At 35.8% G+C, this 15530-nt stretch overlaps 2 protein-coding genes across 4 annotated transcripts; one reads left to right on the top strand and one right to left on the bottom strand.

Moving 5' to 3' along the window:
- Positions 1–6: 6 nt before the first annotated feature.
- LOC112458255 (alkaline phosphatase) lies at positions 7–6173 on the top strand. 2 transcript variants are annotated; one of them, XM_025021793.1, is made up of 8 exons: positions 7–3552; positions 3950–4152; positions 4250–4442; positions 4731–4894; positions 4962–5309; positions 5372–5570; positions 5628–5849; positions 5977–6173. In XM_025021793.1, the coding sequence occupies exons 1-8, from the start codon at positions 3486–3488 to the stop codon at positions 6150–6152; spliced, it is 1572 nt and encodes a 523-aa protein (XP_024877561.1). In that variant the 5' UTR covers positions 7–3485; the 3' UTR covers positions 6153–6173. The 2 variants fall into 2 exon arrangements, with proteins under 2 accessions (XP_024877561.1, XP_024877560.1); XM_025021792.1 differs by having other exon boundaries at positions 3912–4152.
- Positions 6168–9678, bottom strand: LOC112458258. 2 transcript variants are annotated; one of them, XM_025021798.1, is made up of 3 exons: positions 9383–9678; positions 7830–8022; positions 6168–7539 (listed from the first exon to the last, which is right to left on the bottom strand). In XM_025021798.1, exons 2-3 carry the CDS (start codon positions 7906–7908, stop codon positions 6983–6985), a joined length of 636 nt encoding a protein of 211 aa, XP_024877566.1. In that variant the 5' UTR covers positions 7909–8022; positions 9383–9678; the 3' UTR covers positions 6168–6982. The 2 variants fall into 2 exon arrangements, with proteins under 2 accessions (XP_024877566.1, XP_024877567.1); XM_025021799.1 differs by lacking the exon at positions 9383–9678 and adding an exon at positions 8165–8463.
- Between the last annotated feature and the right edge of the window lie 5852 nt (positions 9679–15530).

Genomic DNA, 15530 nt, shown 5'->3' with positions numbered 1-15530 from the left:
ACACACACACACACACACACACACACACACACACACACACACACACATACATACATACATATGCGATATGTAAACAGTTTTTCGACTTTAGATTCCGCCCTTGATCTCGATTGTCTATCGCCTTGCAAAACTCCCGTAAGCAGCCGAAAATCAAAAGCAATTTTTTTTACAAAGTCTATACGTCAAAACTAACAAATCTCGATATCAAAAAGATCAATGAGTAGGAAAGTAGTCTGACGCAAGAACCTACCTGCGACAGGTAGATCCGACAACTACGGTGACAGAAAATTCAATGTTATTTTCAGCGATGCATTTAATAGTAATGACGGTTTAATAATAATGACAATACTTCTTTTGTAACCAAAAGAAAACGCAGACAAGAGTGAAATCTTTCAGAAACCGCGAGCTGTTTTACGAGCTATCACGTCAGAATAGCGGGACGAGTGAGAAAGTCTCAAATGCCATTTCTTGTCTTATTTTCGTTAATTCGCTCTGTGGAATCGAGCTCGATGCACAGTTTGAATACAAATAAAAGAGAATCAAACATTGGACGGTATTTTAATATGTTACGGCAAAAAAATACGATAGAATCGTAAGACGCGAACCATATCTGCCTGAATTTCAGTATCTCATCAAATTATGATATTGAGTGTAATTAAAATTATGCAACAGTGTAGAACAAAGTACAATTTATTCTCGTAAGCTTTTGTCACGTCATACGAAAGAAAATTGCATTTAAAATATTTAATTCTTTGAAACTCATCAAATGGTATGGTTCAACGATTTAGAAATCATCAGGTAGACGCAATGAAAGTAGGAATCAGTATTGCCGAAAAAACGAATGCAGTCGCATTCGAAAAGAATTGGATCTTCAATATTGTATACTAAAAGCGATCGTGCACATATCAGTAGCAATTAGTAGATTTTAATTAAATGCGTTTTCGTTTGAACCGCATTGCGCCGCTCCAAGACGATCCAATTTTCGGCCATCTCTGTGAATGAGTACTGGTGGAATAAAGTAATTAAACGAATACAATCACACGAGCGACAATGAGGTTAATCCGACAATGCTACTAATTAGCGTGTAATGTTAACCGTCAATTATTGTACTTGCTGCATCGATCCCAACTGTGACGAGCCCGACTCGTACGGCGTACTTAATAATCAAAATAAAGCTCACGAACGATGCGGATCCTCGACTTATAAGCACTGCGTAGGATCAAATCGAAATAAGATATATGAGCATAAAAATTAACAAATTGTAAAATTATAATTTTATATTGATTTAAATTCTTTATATTGATGAAAAGGATCTGTAAAAAATATTTAAGGAACTCGATATCTTAAATTGTATAGAAAGATAGAAAGATTTTTTTTAAACTGAGGCATAAACAGGTATTCGAGGATCATCATCGTAAAAGATCATTAAACGCTTAGAATTTAGGACATTTTCCTTACAGCTTATGCGAACGCGAGACTTTCTCGAATCCCGACGAAAACGGAGGGAACTGCGCAGCGAGTGCAAAGCGCATCAACATGCGTTTAGAATGTGAGAGTGCGATAGGAAAGCGCGAGGGTGTCTTCTGCCACAGTAAAGTCAATTTTATTGAGCGCATCGCGTACACGCAATGTTGAATTTACGGACGATGTTAAGCTACGACCTTCGTGGCAGCAAAATTGATACGATTCAATTTCTCAAAGTCGTGTTAACAGGAAATGCCTACGTCCGCGACGAGATTCTATCGGGACAAAAGCGTGAAAACGAAACATGAAAATTTCGTTGGACGTACCTCGCGCAAGACTCTCGAATCTCTTCGATACAAGCGATTTGTTAATTTTCGGAAGGAACCTTCAACTATATCATGATTGAATTTGAAGAACGTACATATTATAAGAAATCAACTTGGATCTGAATAAATAATATAACACAATCTTGTGCAAATTTGGTGATGTAAAAAATAATAGTTGTACGTAAAATTATGAACTTGATTCAAAATTATAAAAAGAGCAAGTTAAAAACAAATAGCGTATTTCAGTATATTTATAATGAGAGGATGTCTGTTTTAATTATATTTTATCTCATCGCTATAGTTGAGGGTTAACAATGAAAAAAGAAAGAAATGTGACGAAGAGAAGATAATGTAATCGTTGGCAATAATCTTCGAGCTAAGGAGGACAAAGGTGTAGAGAAAAGACGAAAAGAAAGTTTGATCTGTGCGATAGTATGAAACACGTATATCAGCTAAACGTAACGAGGACGACTTTATTATACTTTTTATTATATAAGGCAGAATTTGTAGACAGTTTATATTAGGCCGATGTTGACACGGCGAGCCTTATCCTGCAAATAGGCCCAATTGTCGTTTGTAATTTCAGCATAATGCTTAACGACTTCGAAATTTCGCATTTTATCTTTTAGAGAAAATACCGAGAATTTCTACTTTATTCGGAATTAAACGAAGCTGAACATTGCCTTCCGTTCGAACTAGCGGTATCATCTCGTTTCTCTTCTTACATTGCGTTGCAACAACAATTCTTTCTTCGAAACCACAAAACAAAATGTCAAAAATTGTAAGCGAAATCAAGGGGCGCGAGTTGCACAAAATCAAAATCGTCCGATGGTTGAATATGCCGAGGACATTGGACGCGAACGTAGAGAAAATTTCATGACGATCTCTCACGCTCCATGATTAACGCTTGCACCGACACTCATTATATTCAAAAGCGCGTTGAGAAATGACAAACTGATAACGATCGATATTAGTAACAGAACGTTTATATCGTAGCGAATAAGCGCTAACAATTAGAGAACGAGTAGCGTACGTTTTCGGTTCATCTACTACTATACTGCGAGCTTCTTAGAAATTTTCAAGAGGCAATGCTCTCTTCTCTTCTCGAATGTATACAATATATCCTTGACTGCATCTCGGATCTCATTGACTCGCGCTTGACAAATAAGACGAGAGATATAAAAAAGAGGCTTGAGCGGTTGATTTTATCGAGTCTATTTTTAGTAGTTTTGTTCAAAGACTAAACAGACGAAGTAAGGGAAAAAAAACGAAACTTAAAAGATTATATTACGCGATGTGTTGCGACCTGTAAGAATCGATAATGGATATACAACAAATCAAATAAAACGTTACGATGAATGTTAGCCCAACTAGAATTATTTTTCTTATTTTCATCTCTTTGCCTCTTCCAGTACAACGCGATGTACTCTACACAGCGAGCAATATGCATACATTTCTCTCATGAGAGTTATTATTATACCGTATATCATCACGTTTGTCGCATGAATCAGGGTTGGAAATCTACCGTTACCGTTTGAGATAGTTTTTGTTCTCATAATTCCTATCATACATCAGCAGAGGACGTATCTACAGATCTCTTAATCCAAAGTGCACATAAGTGTCTTCTTTAGCTTTAGTATATTTCTAGATTTTGCAGCAAGCTTGGCCAAAAGTTTGTCAATTGTGAAAAAAAAAATGAAATACTTTGTCATCTACTTTGCCGTATGCTTTGTCAAGATTCCAAATGTGGCTGCGATCGAAGGTATATAAATATAAATCATAATGTAAAAGTTTCCTTGCCAGGTGTCGTCACAGTCATGATTCAGGTGATTACAAGATCGGCATAGCTTATAGAATTTTATGATATGTAATCTCGTATCACACGCGTTCAAGGACGCAAGATTAATCACACTCAAGCCGCATGATACGCGAAAGTTTTAAAACGGTAATCTATGTGTAATAATAAATAAACGCGTACATTCCTATTCAGAACGAAATTTTTAACAAGTCGATTTTGTCTCCATTTGTAAAGATGCAAGACTTGTTTTCCGGTAGATTAACGTTTATTTTTAACTCATTACCATATCTGCATGAGCAAATATATAATATTTGTCACATAAGGAATAAGGCGATTGAGCGTATCGTCGCTTCTGACGCAGACAGCCGGCACTGGCATCAGTTGGCGAACAAAGAACTGGAAGAATCTCTTTCGTATCATTGGAACGTGAAGAAGGCGAAAAACGTGATTCTCTTTGTGGGAGATGGGATGAGTCCGGATACCATAACGGCTAGCAGAATTTATCGTGGTGGAGAGACTAGTCGACTCGCCTGGGAGCATTTTCCCCATATCGGGATACTAAAGGTCTCGATAGGATTTTCATTAGACGTGACTTGTAATTTAATTAATATGTTTTTATATAAGATCATGTCTGTGAATGTACCTTTTGCTGATAATGCAGACGTACACCACGGACAAACAAGTCCCTGATTCGGCTTCCACCGCTACCGCTTTGTTCGGGGGAGTCAAGACGAATTACGAAGTCGTAGGGGTAGACATGAACGTACAATTGGGAGATTGCGAGGCAAGCTTGAATACGAATTTTCACGTGGATTCGTTCATAACGTGGGCTCAAGCAGCCGGTAAAGCTACAGGTCAGGCCTCGTAACAATCTGCCTTTAGAAAACGATCATTCCCCTGCACTACATATATTTTACATAAATATAATAATATATATTATATTTTTTCTACAATCACTTTTTTATCATTAATTTTGTCTTGACGTTAATTTGCATAAAGTGTATATGTAAAAATTGCTGTCAATTTTTTCAAAAAATTTAAGGTAAAGCTAAAAACAAAAATTTTTGTTTCAATTATAACTACACATGTATGATATATATAAATTTATAAATTTTTGTAAAGCATAATATAATTGAACGTAGGCTTTGTGACGACTACCAGAGTTACTCACGCAACTCCGGCACCGCTTTACGCTCATTGCGCAAATCGTAGATGGGAATGCGAAGCAAAAATGCCTAAAAACACTGCTGCTTGTAAAGATATCGCCAGGCAATTAGTGGAAGATGAGCCAGGAAAAAATATTCGAGTAAATAGAAAATGACTCATGCACCTTGTTTAATTATGAGATGAGTAACGCGTTTATCGTCTTATAGGTAATTATGGGTGGTGGCAGACAGGTGATGAAATCCAATGTGAGCGCGGGCGAATTTGATCCGATAGATACATGGGCTTGTTACAGACAAGACGGTCGTGATCTCATTGATGAGTGGATGAGAGATAAATCCAGTAGAAACTTAGCTTACAAAGTCGTGCAAAACAACGAAGAATTGTCCCAGGTCGATATCGATAACGTAGATTATCTACTCGGAATTTTCGCTAACGGTCACATCGAGATGGATTGGAAAAGAGAGCGAGGTCCGAAAGGACAACCGAGCCTGGAAGAAATGACCGTGGCGGCTTTACGAATTTTACAAAAATCTAAACAGGGATATTTTTTAATGGTATGATTATAATCCCGCGGTTAATGTTGTGACAAAGATCAATACGACTGTTCTTCCTTCAGGTCGAAGGTGGTCTGATTGATTACGCTCATCATCGCGGACGTGCTGCTCAAGCGTTGCTAGAAACTGTCCGATTTTCGGACGCCGTTAACGCCACCCTTAGAATGATCAACTCCGACGATACCCTCGTGATAGTCACGAGCGATCACACGCACTCAATGAGTTTTAATGGATATAGCCCTCGAGGTTCATCTATTTTGGGTAAGATCAAAATGTGTAATGGAATTGTTTCGTTTCTCACGCGAGAATATATTTCAGGAATTGCTCAGAAATCTAAACACGACGGGATACCCTATACGACTTTATCCTATAGCACAGGTGGACCGAACAATGTCGCTTATACCGTGAATAACGACGGTCAAGCCGTGAGAATCGATCCTTCCAAATCGAATACCAGCGATTTTACTTATAGCCAACAAGCTACAATCATATCGGACGAAGCTTATCACGGTGGTGGAGACGTAGCTGTATACGCTATAGGTACGTCAACGATGTCTAATTAGATATTACAGTACGAAGATTGTAGTTGGAAGGCTTTGGGTTCGAAAGCTGCTTCTTCTGGACAAAATCGCTGTAAACGATGAAATATCCTGAGTCTTCTTTGCAGGACCGTATGCGCATCTCTTTCATAGCGTGCACGAACAGAACTACGTGGCACATGTCATCGCATATGCTGCGGGTATCGGCGAGTATTCCAACAACGCAGGAGTATCACACCACATTCTGAACGCAATTCTTTTATATGGTACTTTAATCTCGTTGACTTTAATCGCATATAAATAAATCTGCAAACGAATAAAAGTATTATCAGTTTCTTTTATTTTCGGTAGAAAACATAATCGATAGATACGATCGTTAAAGATGTATTTTTAGAATGTAATCTCTACGCATAAAATAACTTTTATCGTGTGTAATTAAGTGGTATTGCAAGTGCCTACGAGATATCACTTGTATCCACACCATCACAGATCGGACTTTCAATGGACATATCGAAGTCATATCGAGGTCCTATACCTTTCGTTTCTTCTTGTCGCGATAGGACAGTTTTACAAACTCACCTTCCGTTATACAGTATATATACATATATCATTCGCACGTTTATTTACAAACATATACGTTAAAAATAATTCTCAGTCTTATGCTGCAGAGGACAAAGATACTCGCAATACTTGCTTCGTGAAGTCGAAGAAGCAGTCCTCCGAGATTACGCTTGAGAACAATTAAATTAATGCTTCCGCTTAAAACACGTTATTGCATTTACATTATTGCATACGTTATAGCTTATAAAACATGTCTTCTTCGCAGTGTATTCTATACATCTACATCCCTGCTTAATGATTTTAACAACGTAGGAAAAAAGTACATATATGAATCTGGTGGCCAGAAACGTTATGTGACAAAGAAAGGACTGCATTAAGAGAAATGGAAGAAGTTGTCAGGGTTTCATCAACACAAACGTGCTAATATATGTCAATGTCATATCGATTGTGCACAGAAGGTAACGTTTGATGCCATGTAACACGACGAACACGTAGATTCCGAACGCGGAGTCTTTTCTGTTCTTGTATTGTCTCTAGACGATAAAGCGGCAATGAAAACAGCGAGACGGAAGATCACTGCACCTTTTTCCTCTCGCACTTTTTGATGCCGTACATCACAGTCCCGTGTAACAGTATTTTAAGCGCGATACCGCCGAGGAACAGTAGCGACGTAATCAGGAAGAGGAAACCCGGAGTATACTTGCCGAAAATCGTCAGGCTGCATATAACCATCATCTGGAAGACGAGCAGCAATGGCACGAGATACACGGCCGCAGCCAGATAGCATGAATGCTTGCGTTTCGACTTTTTAAACCTGTTGAACTTCACGACAGGTTTAGCGGAATCGTCGTTTGTTTCTTCTGTCGCTTTTTGTATGTGGATTGGTTTCTCAATATGAATTCCATGCAGCGTAAATTGACGCAAATTCTCGTACGTGGCCAGAATACCGATTATAATCTCCTGAAGAAAATGGCTGAGGTAGACGTGCATCTTGCGTGCTAACGGATGTGATTTGGAATTGTCGAAAGAGTAAAGAAGATACGGTAACAGGTTGAGATTTTGGCAGCAATGACGGATCTTCTGCATTGACGCATGTCGGAATAGCATCGGAGGCCCACTATAGTTTCCATCTGTCGTTAGGAGAGAGAAAAAAAATACTTAATCAGCATGAGTGGCATTATGTTAGTTACTATCATTCGCGAGTCGAAAATATCTTTATTACATAATATTCCAACTACATATATGTATTTTGTGCGATAAGAGAGAGACCACCGCGAGATATTATTTGATCAAATATATCTTTCATTAAAAAAAAAAAACAGCCAAGTCTTCATAATTATTCGATTCGCAAGTATTTCTGCATATACAAAGAAAGGACCTGAACTGAGGAAAAGATAATAAACGTGAATGTTTTGTTTACCCTTAAACATGTCGGACACTCGTCTAACGAGAGTTGGTTTCCTCTTTAGGCCGTCGTTCTGCTCCATGATCCCCGACATATTTTAACACGATGCTCAGAGAATGCGTTTGTCGTGTCTGTGATCAGAGATCGATGCTGCTTTTTTATTTTCACGTATAATCCTTTTTCCTCAGGGAACACACTCGAATGTCACCTGAAAAACATAAGCGTGTTAGAGATAATTATATATATAAGCGTAAAATATAAGCATGAAAAGGAATAAATAATTGTTTTTTTTTCTTCAAGACAAGTCTAAATCGAATGAAAGAGAATGATTTGAAAAACCAGTCGATTACCGATCGTCTTCGGCGACGACAATGAGAACTCTTGGTGGAGATCACCAGTGAGCGTTTCGGCCAGTACTGAGAAATTTTCGTCATTTGCGCAGTTAAATTGCGTGGTTAAAAAAAAGGCGTCACGATCCGATAGCCTATGTCGACCCGAGATTAATTCTTCGATCACAAAAATTTTGCGCGGCTTAGCAATCGCGTGAAATATGCATATATGCACAGTTTGTCCGATTATATTACAATTTTTTTTTCTCGAAACCGTTTAACGAACTGTTTTTGAAGCCTTTAACCCCAGACTGCATCTTACACTGGAAACTTGCAATTAGTGCTTAAATATTAGTATTTTAAGTTAATCAAAATTTATGTGCAAATTATTTATTATAAAATGTAAACTTGTACGGCAGAATTGAACATAATTTTCAAAATTAATTTCATTAAATTACGAAAATGTTGTCTTTATATATTTCATAATTGACCCGCATAGGAAATATTCAGAAACACCTTTTTTATAAAATTATCCTGGACGAAACGAGTTCTGTCGCAACTACGCATATTTATACGCTTTCATGGGGGCAAGTAAAGAATGTTAAATATACGCGTGCAGTACCTTCTCGCTGCTTGCTAGCAAAGTGGATTAAAATAATTTGGTCGTTGGATAATTTAGTCAGACAGACTATCGGGATTCACCATATCGCAACTTTTTTACACAAATAGATCTTTTCACAAAGCGAATATTTCGGTTATAAATAATCTATACTAGAAATTAATAAATAAAATTAAATGTTATTTAAACGATAAATAAATGTTACTTGTTAAAAAGCGAATCAAGTAAATTATACTTTAAATAAGCAATAATATATAAAATAGTGCACATGTGTGCATCACGCGAATTATTTCTTCTAAAGCTAATAATTTAAATAATAATCGCGATAAGTATTCAGGTATGTGTATTGCTCTTTAGGCTACATTACTGAATTGATGTTCAAATACTTATACAAAAAAAATGTTACTAAATTAAAGATCAGGATGTGCTATAAACAAACGTCTATTTGCGACACATTCCTGGCGTGAAGCACGGTTTCAATCGACCCCGTTCGAATTAGGGCTGATTGGAGTAACATTTTATTAAATTAAACTAGACAGAGCGGAAATTGTATCAAGAATAAGTTCTTTACATGTCCATACACATTTTTATAAGCGCGTGTAATTCCGCACGATGCTTACCTCGGTGTCAGTGTAACGGGAGATTCGGCATCTGTTTCCCAGTCACTAGAAACCTTCTTCGCAGGAACGCGAATTCGGAATTAACCAAGGACTAACTGTACTTCTTGTAGAGGTTAAAAACTATTGGGAATTCGCGAAATATGCCCATCCTTCGCGTCGCCTCGCCAAACGTTCGCGATCAATAATACAACGCAATGGAAGAGCTGTTGGTACTGAGTGGAGTGTGTTGCGTGCGTTGCGTTTCGATGCTCGCTCGGCTACTAAACCGGCTTCGGTCGTGCCAGCCAACAACTACCACTTACCAGTCGTTTATCCACCACTACCGCACTACCGACTCCGAACTCCATGACCATGACCAGGCTACGTGGAGCATGTCGACATGCCCCGAACCAGTCCAAACGGCAACTTCCATCGGAGCTCATGCCGGATTGGTGGACAGGCACCGACACGAAGGGTCGAGATATATTTCCCGTGTGAATACTGACAAAGAGGAAAAAGGTCATCGACGCGAAATCCTCAAGGAAATGCGTGCATGGCCGTGGATGAAACGAGTCTTTCGACACGTACACACTCGTTCTCCTCTCCCTCGCATTTTGTTTACCGGCCTCTAAAAACCTAACTTGATTGATGCCCACATGACATTGATGGGACTATACTTTTACTTGTAATAAAATTGGAGTTTTTGCGTCACCGACGACTTCGAAGACTTTACTCTGTGATTGGAAGAAATTGACGATGCGTCATTTTTTATTCCGTCGATAAATTTAACGTTCTATTTCGGGATAAAATAAAATTGGAATTCTTAAACCGTTCCGCGAGATTTCATTAATTTCGTGGCACGCTATATGCTTATTTTTACATTAGAAATTTAAACGCAACGCATATTTATCATTTATACATGTTTATAATGCAAATATTATTTTGATGACTATTTTAATGACAGTGAAGCAAAATTCTTTTGCTAGAGAAATCCTATTTACATATGTAAAACATATTTAGCACAAAAAACTGGTGGCCAGCTTGGATCCTATGCAATACTGAAATATTGCATCATAATTAACTGAAACCGGTTTCAAAGTGCATTTATGGTATTAAATACAAATACGTGTACGTAAAAGCTGTTTTGTGAACAATGATACTCTCTCTCTTGTTTTAATGCGGTATTATTTTTATTGTCATTTTGTTGCTTTTTAATGTAATGCGAATACCTGAAATCGAGCAGAGGCCAAACCTGTTCTGAGGCTCGATTCTTAAAATTTATTCACAGGAGAGAAACGTATAAGTACGCAAATTCTTATAGAAAAGTTACAAGTCGATTGACTGTATCGCATGGCTTCTAACCAATCAACTTGTAAACATTTCTGTAAGAACAAAATTTGTGCGTACGTGAAACGAAACACGCGCATAACCACTGAGATCGATAATCGCGAAGGTCCAAGGAGAATATCTGCGTAGGGCCGACGCACGTATCAATTCCGCTCGTTGAGGCACGTGAAAGATGCGTGATCACGAAGTGAAAAAATAATGAGACAATTCTATTCGATTTAACTATTCCACGATAACGATATCGTTGATAAACAGAATTTTGTCGGTAAATTGATACATTGATTTCGCAGAAAAAAAAAGAATACATGTCATTTCATTGACCTCGCTTTTTTCAAGGCCACTCGACACGCGTCGAGCGTTACGCAGATGCGTGCTCTCCAATAACTGTTTCACTGTTTGACAGAGAGGGATCCCCAGATGTTTTACAATGTAGACAAAACATTGTCGCGTTAATGATATCTTATACATATATATGTCATTTTTTTCTCACAATGATTACACCTCAGACTTTCGAAGCGTCGCGCATGAATCAACGATGGAAAGTCTCCACTAATCTAATTTTGATAAAAACAATTTTGCTCATATATTTTATTCAATGTATCGCACATTTACGTAAGCATATAGTACAGTGTTGCATAGCGTATCTTTTCAATATATCACGTATATGTATAAACGTAGTTGCACAGGTAAGCAACATTGAAAAGAAATTTAATAGGTATTGAAGCTGATTGAAGAATATTTTTCGCATGATCAACGTCCGTATGATAATACGAAACGGCGCAAAAAAGCATGTGTTTGTTAACGTGTCAGTTTCTCCGAATTCGTGCATTTATTTAACGACTTTTAATTTAACAATGTATAATAATTTATGGAGTTTTTTTAAACAACTGCATTTGATTTGTTTATAAATTGTTTAGTTGATTTACCCGTGTTTTATAGATTTGCACTATACTTTTGCCATCGTAAATAATACATAAAAAATAAACGTTTTTTTTTAGGTCTGGTATTGTAATTATAATCGTATGGCAGTAAATAATTCGCTGACGCATCGAATATCTTGACATAAAAAAAATGTACACACCTAATAATTGCTGGCAGCGATTTATCATCAGATACCAAAAAACATATGTACCGTTCCGAAAACATTGAATTGAAGTCTGGCCGAAATATCGAAGAATCTTTAAAGATTGTAAGATTCTTTTGATAAACTTTAGTTTTCTTGAAAACTTGTTTTTATTTAAAAAAAAAAATGGACAAGATAGAGAATAGAAAGTTTTAAATTTTATATTTTTTACAATTCTATAATTAAAAAAAAATTTTTTTATTATTAAATATTTTTCCACTAACTTCGTTGTTCAACGTACGGCTGATATCTTATTATAGTAGACTTTCCCCCACTTTAGGCTGCTTTATTTCTGTACCCGTAATTTTCCTCTTTTTCGTCACTTGTACCCGTGCGCGTCTCTGCGATATCCATCATTGCACAAGCACAATATAGAAAGCACCGGCGAACTTTTTGCGCGTCGCATTGATATCCTCCTTCTGCGTCTGCAATCGCAGAATCTATGTATGTATAAAGATCGAATGTCGAATTAATCGCAATTCGTTATCTGGTCGTGCTCAGCACGTGAAAGCAAATACAGCCAATATTCTCACTAACTCAAAGAAAACCGGAAATGACGTAATCCTAAATAAGGTCAAACACACACTTACATCTCGAAAAAGAAATCGACAAAAAACCAGTTAATAATTCAATAAATTTATCATATTTTAGTTTGCTAAAATTTGCAAATAATTAACTCATTACGTGTTCATCACGTGTTAGGAAATGTAATCCGAATTTTTATCAAGATAAAAAATTACAGATAATCTATGTGTCATTTAATCTGTTCTGTGCGTTAGAAATCATTGAGAATGCTTCATGTAGCTTTCTACAAATTGTTCATAAATCGAATAAAATTTCTGTAGAAGCTGTTTTTTTTGTATTTGTGATATAAAGATATAGAGAGATTTTTAAACAATAAATTCTCTCTCTCTCAATTGAAATAATTGGAAATTCCAGGCTATTTCCTTTTTCTTTTCTATGCCAAGAGTGCGACACAACCAAATAACGAAGTCACGCCTGCAACGCGTGCACTTGTTAGACAACCCCATTGACCATCCGTCTTCATCACGAAATGATCACGTGTTGGGGAACTTCTCATAACGCATGCTTATAGCGGAGCTTCTTACGTAGTTACATCACGCACTCATTTAAAATTTTTATTTTATTTCAGCACTTACCGTTATCTTTCTTGAAGAATGTTATTTTTCAAATTTTTTCACTTTTGTAACGATATAATTCAAAACATTCATTACTAGTTTTTTTCGTATTAATGACAAAGAGTCAATTGAATTTTACTTGGCTTTGTTTCATTAAAAAAAAAAAAATGTATTGGAGTAACATCAGTTATTCAAATATTTTTTAGTTCAAGATTTTTACAAAAAAATAGTGTTTAGTTCGTTTCTTTCAAATTTTTCTCATCTTTGGCTTAAAATTATTATGCATATCAATGTAATATTTACTGATCCTTCAGCTTAGAACTAATATAAATAACTTTAATTGCAGTACGACCTGATCACATATTCATCTTTTCTAAGTCGATGCGTTTAATTTTTCGCGCCAGAATCAATCATACCGGTTTCATGAACAACACAATATTTAATTTAAAATATCAACCTAATACATTTTTTGCTTACAACAGATTAAATTGATACTCCATCTCTTTGATATAAAAAACTAGCAAAGTAAATTGCAATCATCGTGCGACGTGATGTAAAACAAAAGTGAAAAATCGTATCACTGTCTTTGTAAACCGAGAAATCGATAAAAAATGAATCATAATTTGTCTGTCACAATTCTTATTTATATATTTATATATTCTAATTTTCCTCTTTTACCTATTGCTCTCACTTTTTCTCTCTGTATCTCTTCCACTTCGTCGATCGTTTCCCACTAGGTATTGCGCGCTTGATTGACTCTAATAGTCAGGATGAGAGCAAATAGTGTTTGACAAGAGTATACTGCCACGGACGTAGTTGGAAAATTGTGAGATAGGTTTAGCTGACTTTGTTAAATTTGATTTCCAAATGCTCTTGCGAAGTCATGTGTGAATCATTGTTAAAATTTAAATTAACCAGAACTTTTTACTTGGAATCATAAATAATTTTTTCTCGTTCAAAAGTGACTAAAACGACATCTAAAATATGAAATGAATATATTAACAGTTAATTAAGTAATAATTTATTATAAATTATTAATTATACGTTAGAATGTCTGAATAATATGAAAAGGGAAATCTGTGATACATGTGTGTGTGTTGTGTGTGTATACATAAATTTAAAATTCAATTGCTTTTTTAATTTATTTCTCGCCTTGATCTTTAGATCGATATTTTAATTAGTAGTTTAAGTTCTGTAATCTTAATATGTGACAAGCGGAATCGACACCGGCGGATTTTGGCAAATAAAAAATTTTGCTATCTCAACCATATTAATTAAACAGTCTCGTGATTATTTCGTCCAGAGTTAAAAACAATGTTAAAAACAGATTAAAAAAGGTGAAGCAACTCTCTTTCAAAGTCCATCGAAAAGTTTTACGCATTGACATCATTTACTCTGGAGTACTCTGGACTATGCACACGATCTTCTTATCGCTGTACATTATTTTTTCCGAATGCGCGACTTTTACGCAACTGTATAAATATATAACGAGTTGCGTCGACGCTTAATATCGTGACTAATATCAAGTATTCCTTGGAAGACTAGGCAATTTTTTATGTCCGAATATGCAACGTCCGCATCAAATATGACACGACGAAATTGAATTCTTGTTACCTCAAAATGCTGAATAAGAACCGTCGAATTGACAGACGACCGATGAGTTTATGATACAGATTATTTCATCATGCTAATTAATTAATTAATATCTCTTACTGTTAGCCTATTTTACAAAAAAGAAAACAAAGCGATATACAATAAAAATCGTAACAAGCATAGATTAAAGGTAATAATTGAACGAAATATAAATGTAGAGATATCATCTCAGTTGCTATAAATATTTTTAATTTTTACTTTTTGAAAGCAAAATCACAGCTACATACGATCTGGTTCCATAATCATTAATATAATAATAATAATAATAATAATAATAATAATAATAATAATAATAGAACCCACACATCCGCCTTGTAGGTTCGAAAGCCGGTATCGATGGATCTGATAGGTAAAACTTCAAATAATAAAAATAATAATAATAATAATAGAGAATAATACATAGATTAATGCCCGCATGATCGTCGTGTAGGTTCGAATAAGGCTACAGGGCGAGCGTGACGGGCAAAATTAAACAGTAATAATATTAATAATAATATAATAATAATAGATAAAATTATATAATTGCTTCTTCTCTCTTAGATCCATACAGCGGATATTTTAGCACTAACGACCATACGATAGAATCTTTCTAGCTTTTCTCGAATAATAATACGCTCTAGTGGTATACTCATACTGTATCGCTTCATTTTCATCTTGCTTCCGTTGTCGTTTTCGGACACATGATCACATGACCACGTTATTACATATATGCATATCTCATATTATATAATAATATATATAATATAATGTTTATAAATTATATATATTATATATATAATAAAGGTTCTCCATATTTATAAGGCAACCATCATACGTCGTTGTTAATGATCCTCTCTTTCTCTTTGTCACTCGACACTCAATCAGAATTCATCTCTCGCAATTACATTCCAAGTAGATAAATTGCTCA

This window comes from Temnothorax curvispinosus, unplaced genomic scaffold (assembly GCF_003070985.1).
Source record: "Temnothorax curvispinosus isolate PA1 unplaced genomic scaffold, ASM307098v1 QBEX01008784.1, whole genome shotgun sequence".
NCBI lineage: Eukaryota > Metazoa > Arthropoda > Insecta > Hymenoptera > Formicidae > Temnothorax > Temnothorax curvispinosus.
Note: the sequence above shows the minus strand (reverse complement) of the source record. Positions and strands in the feature narration are given on the sequence as shown.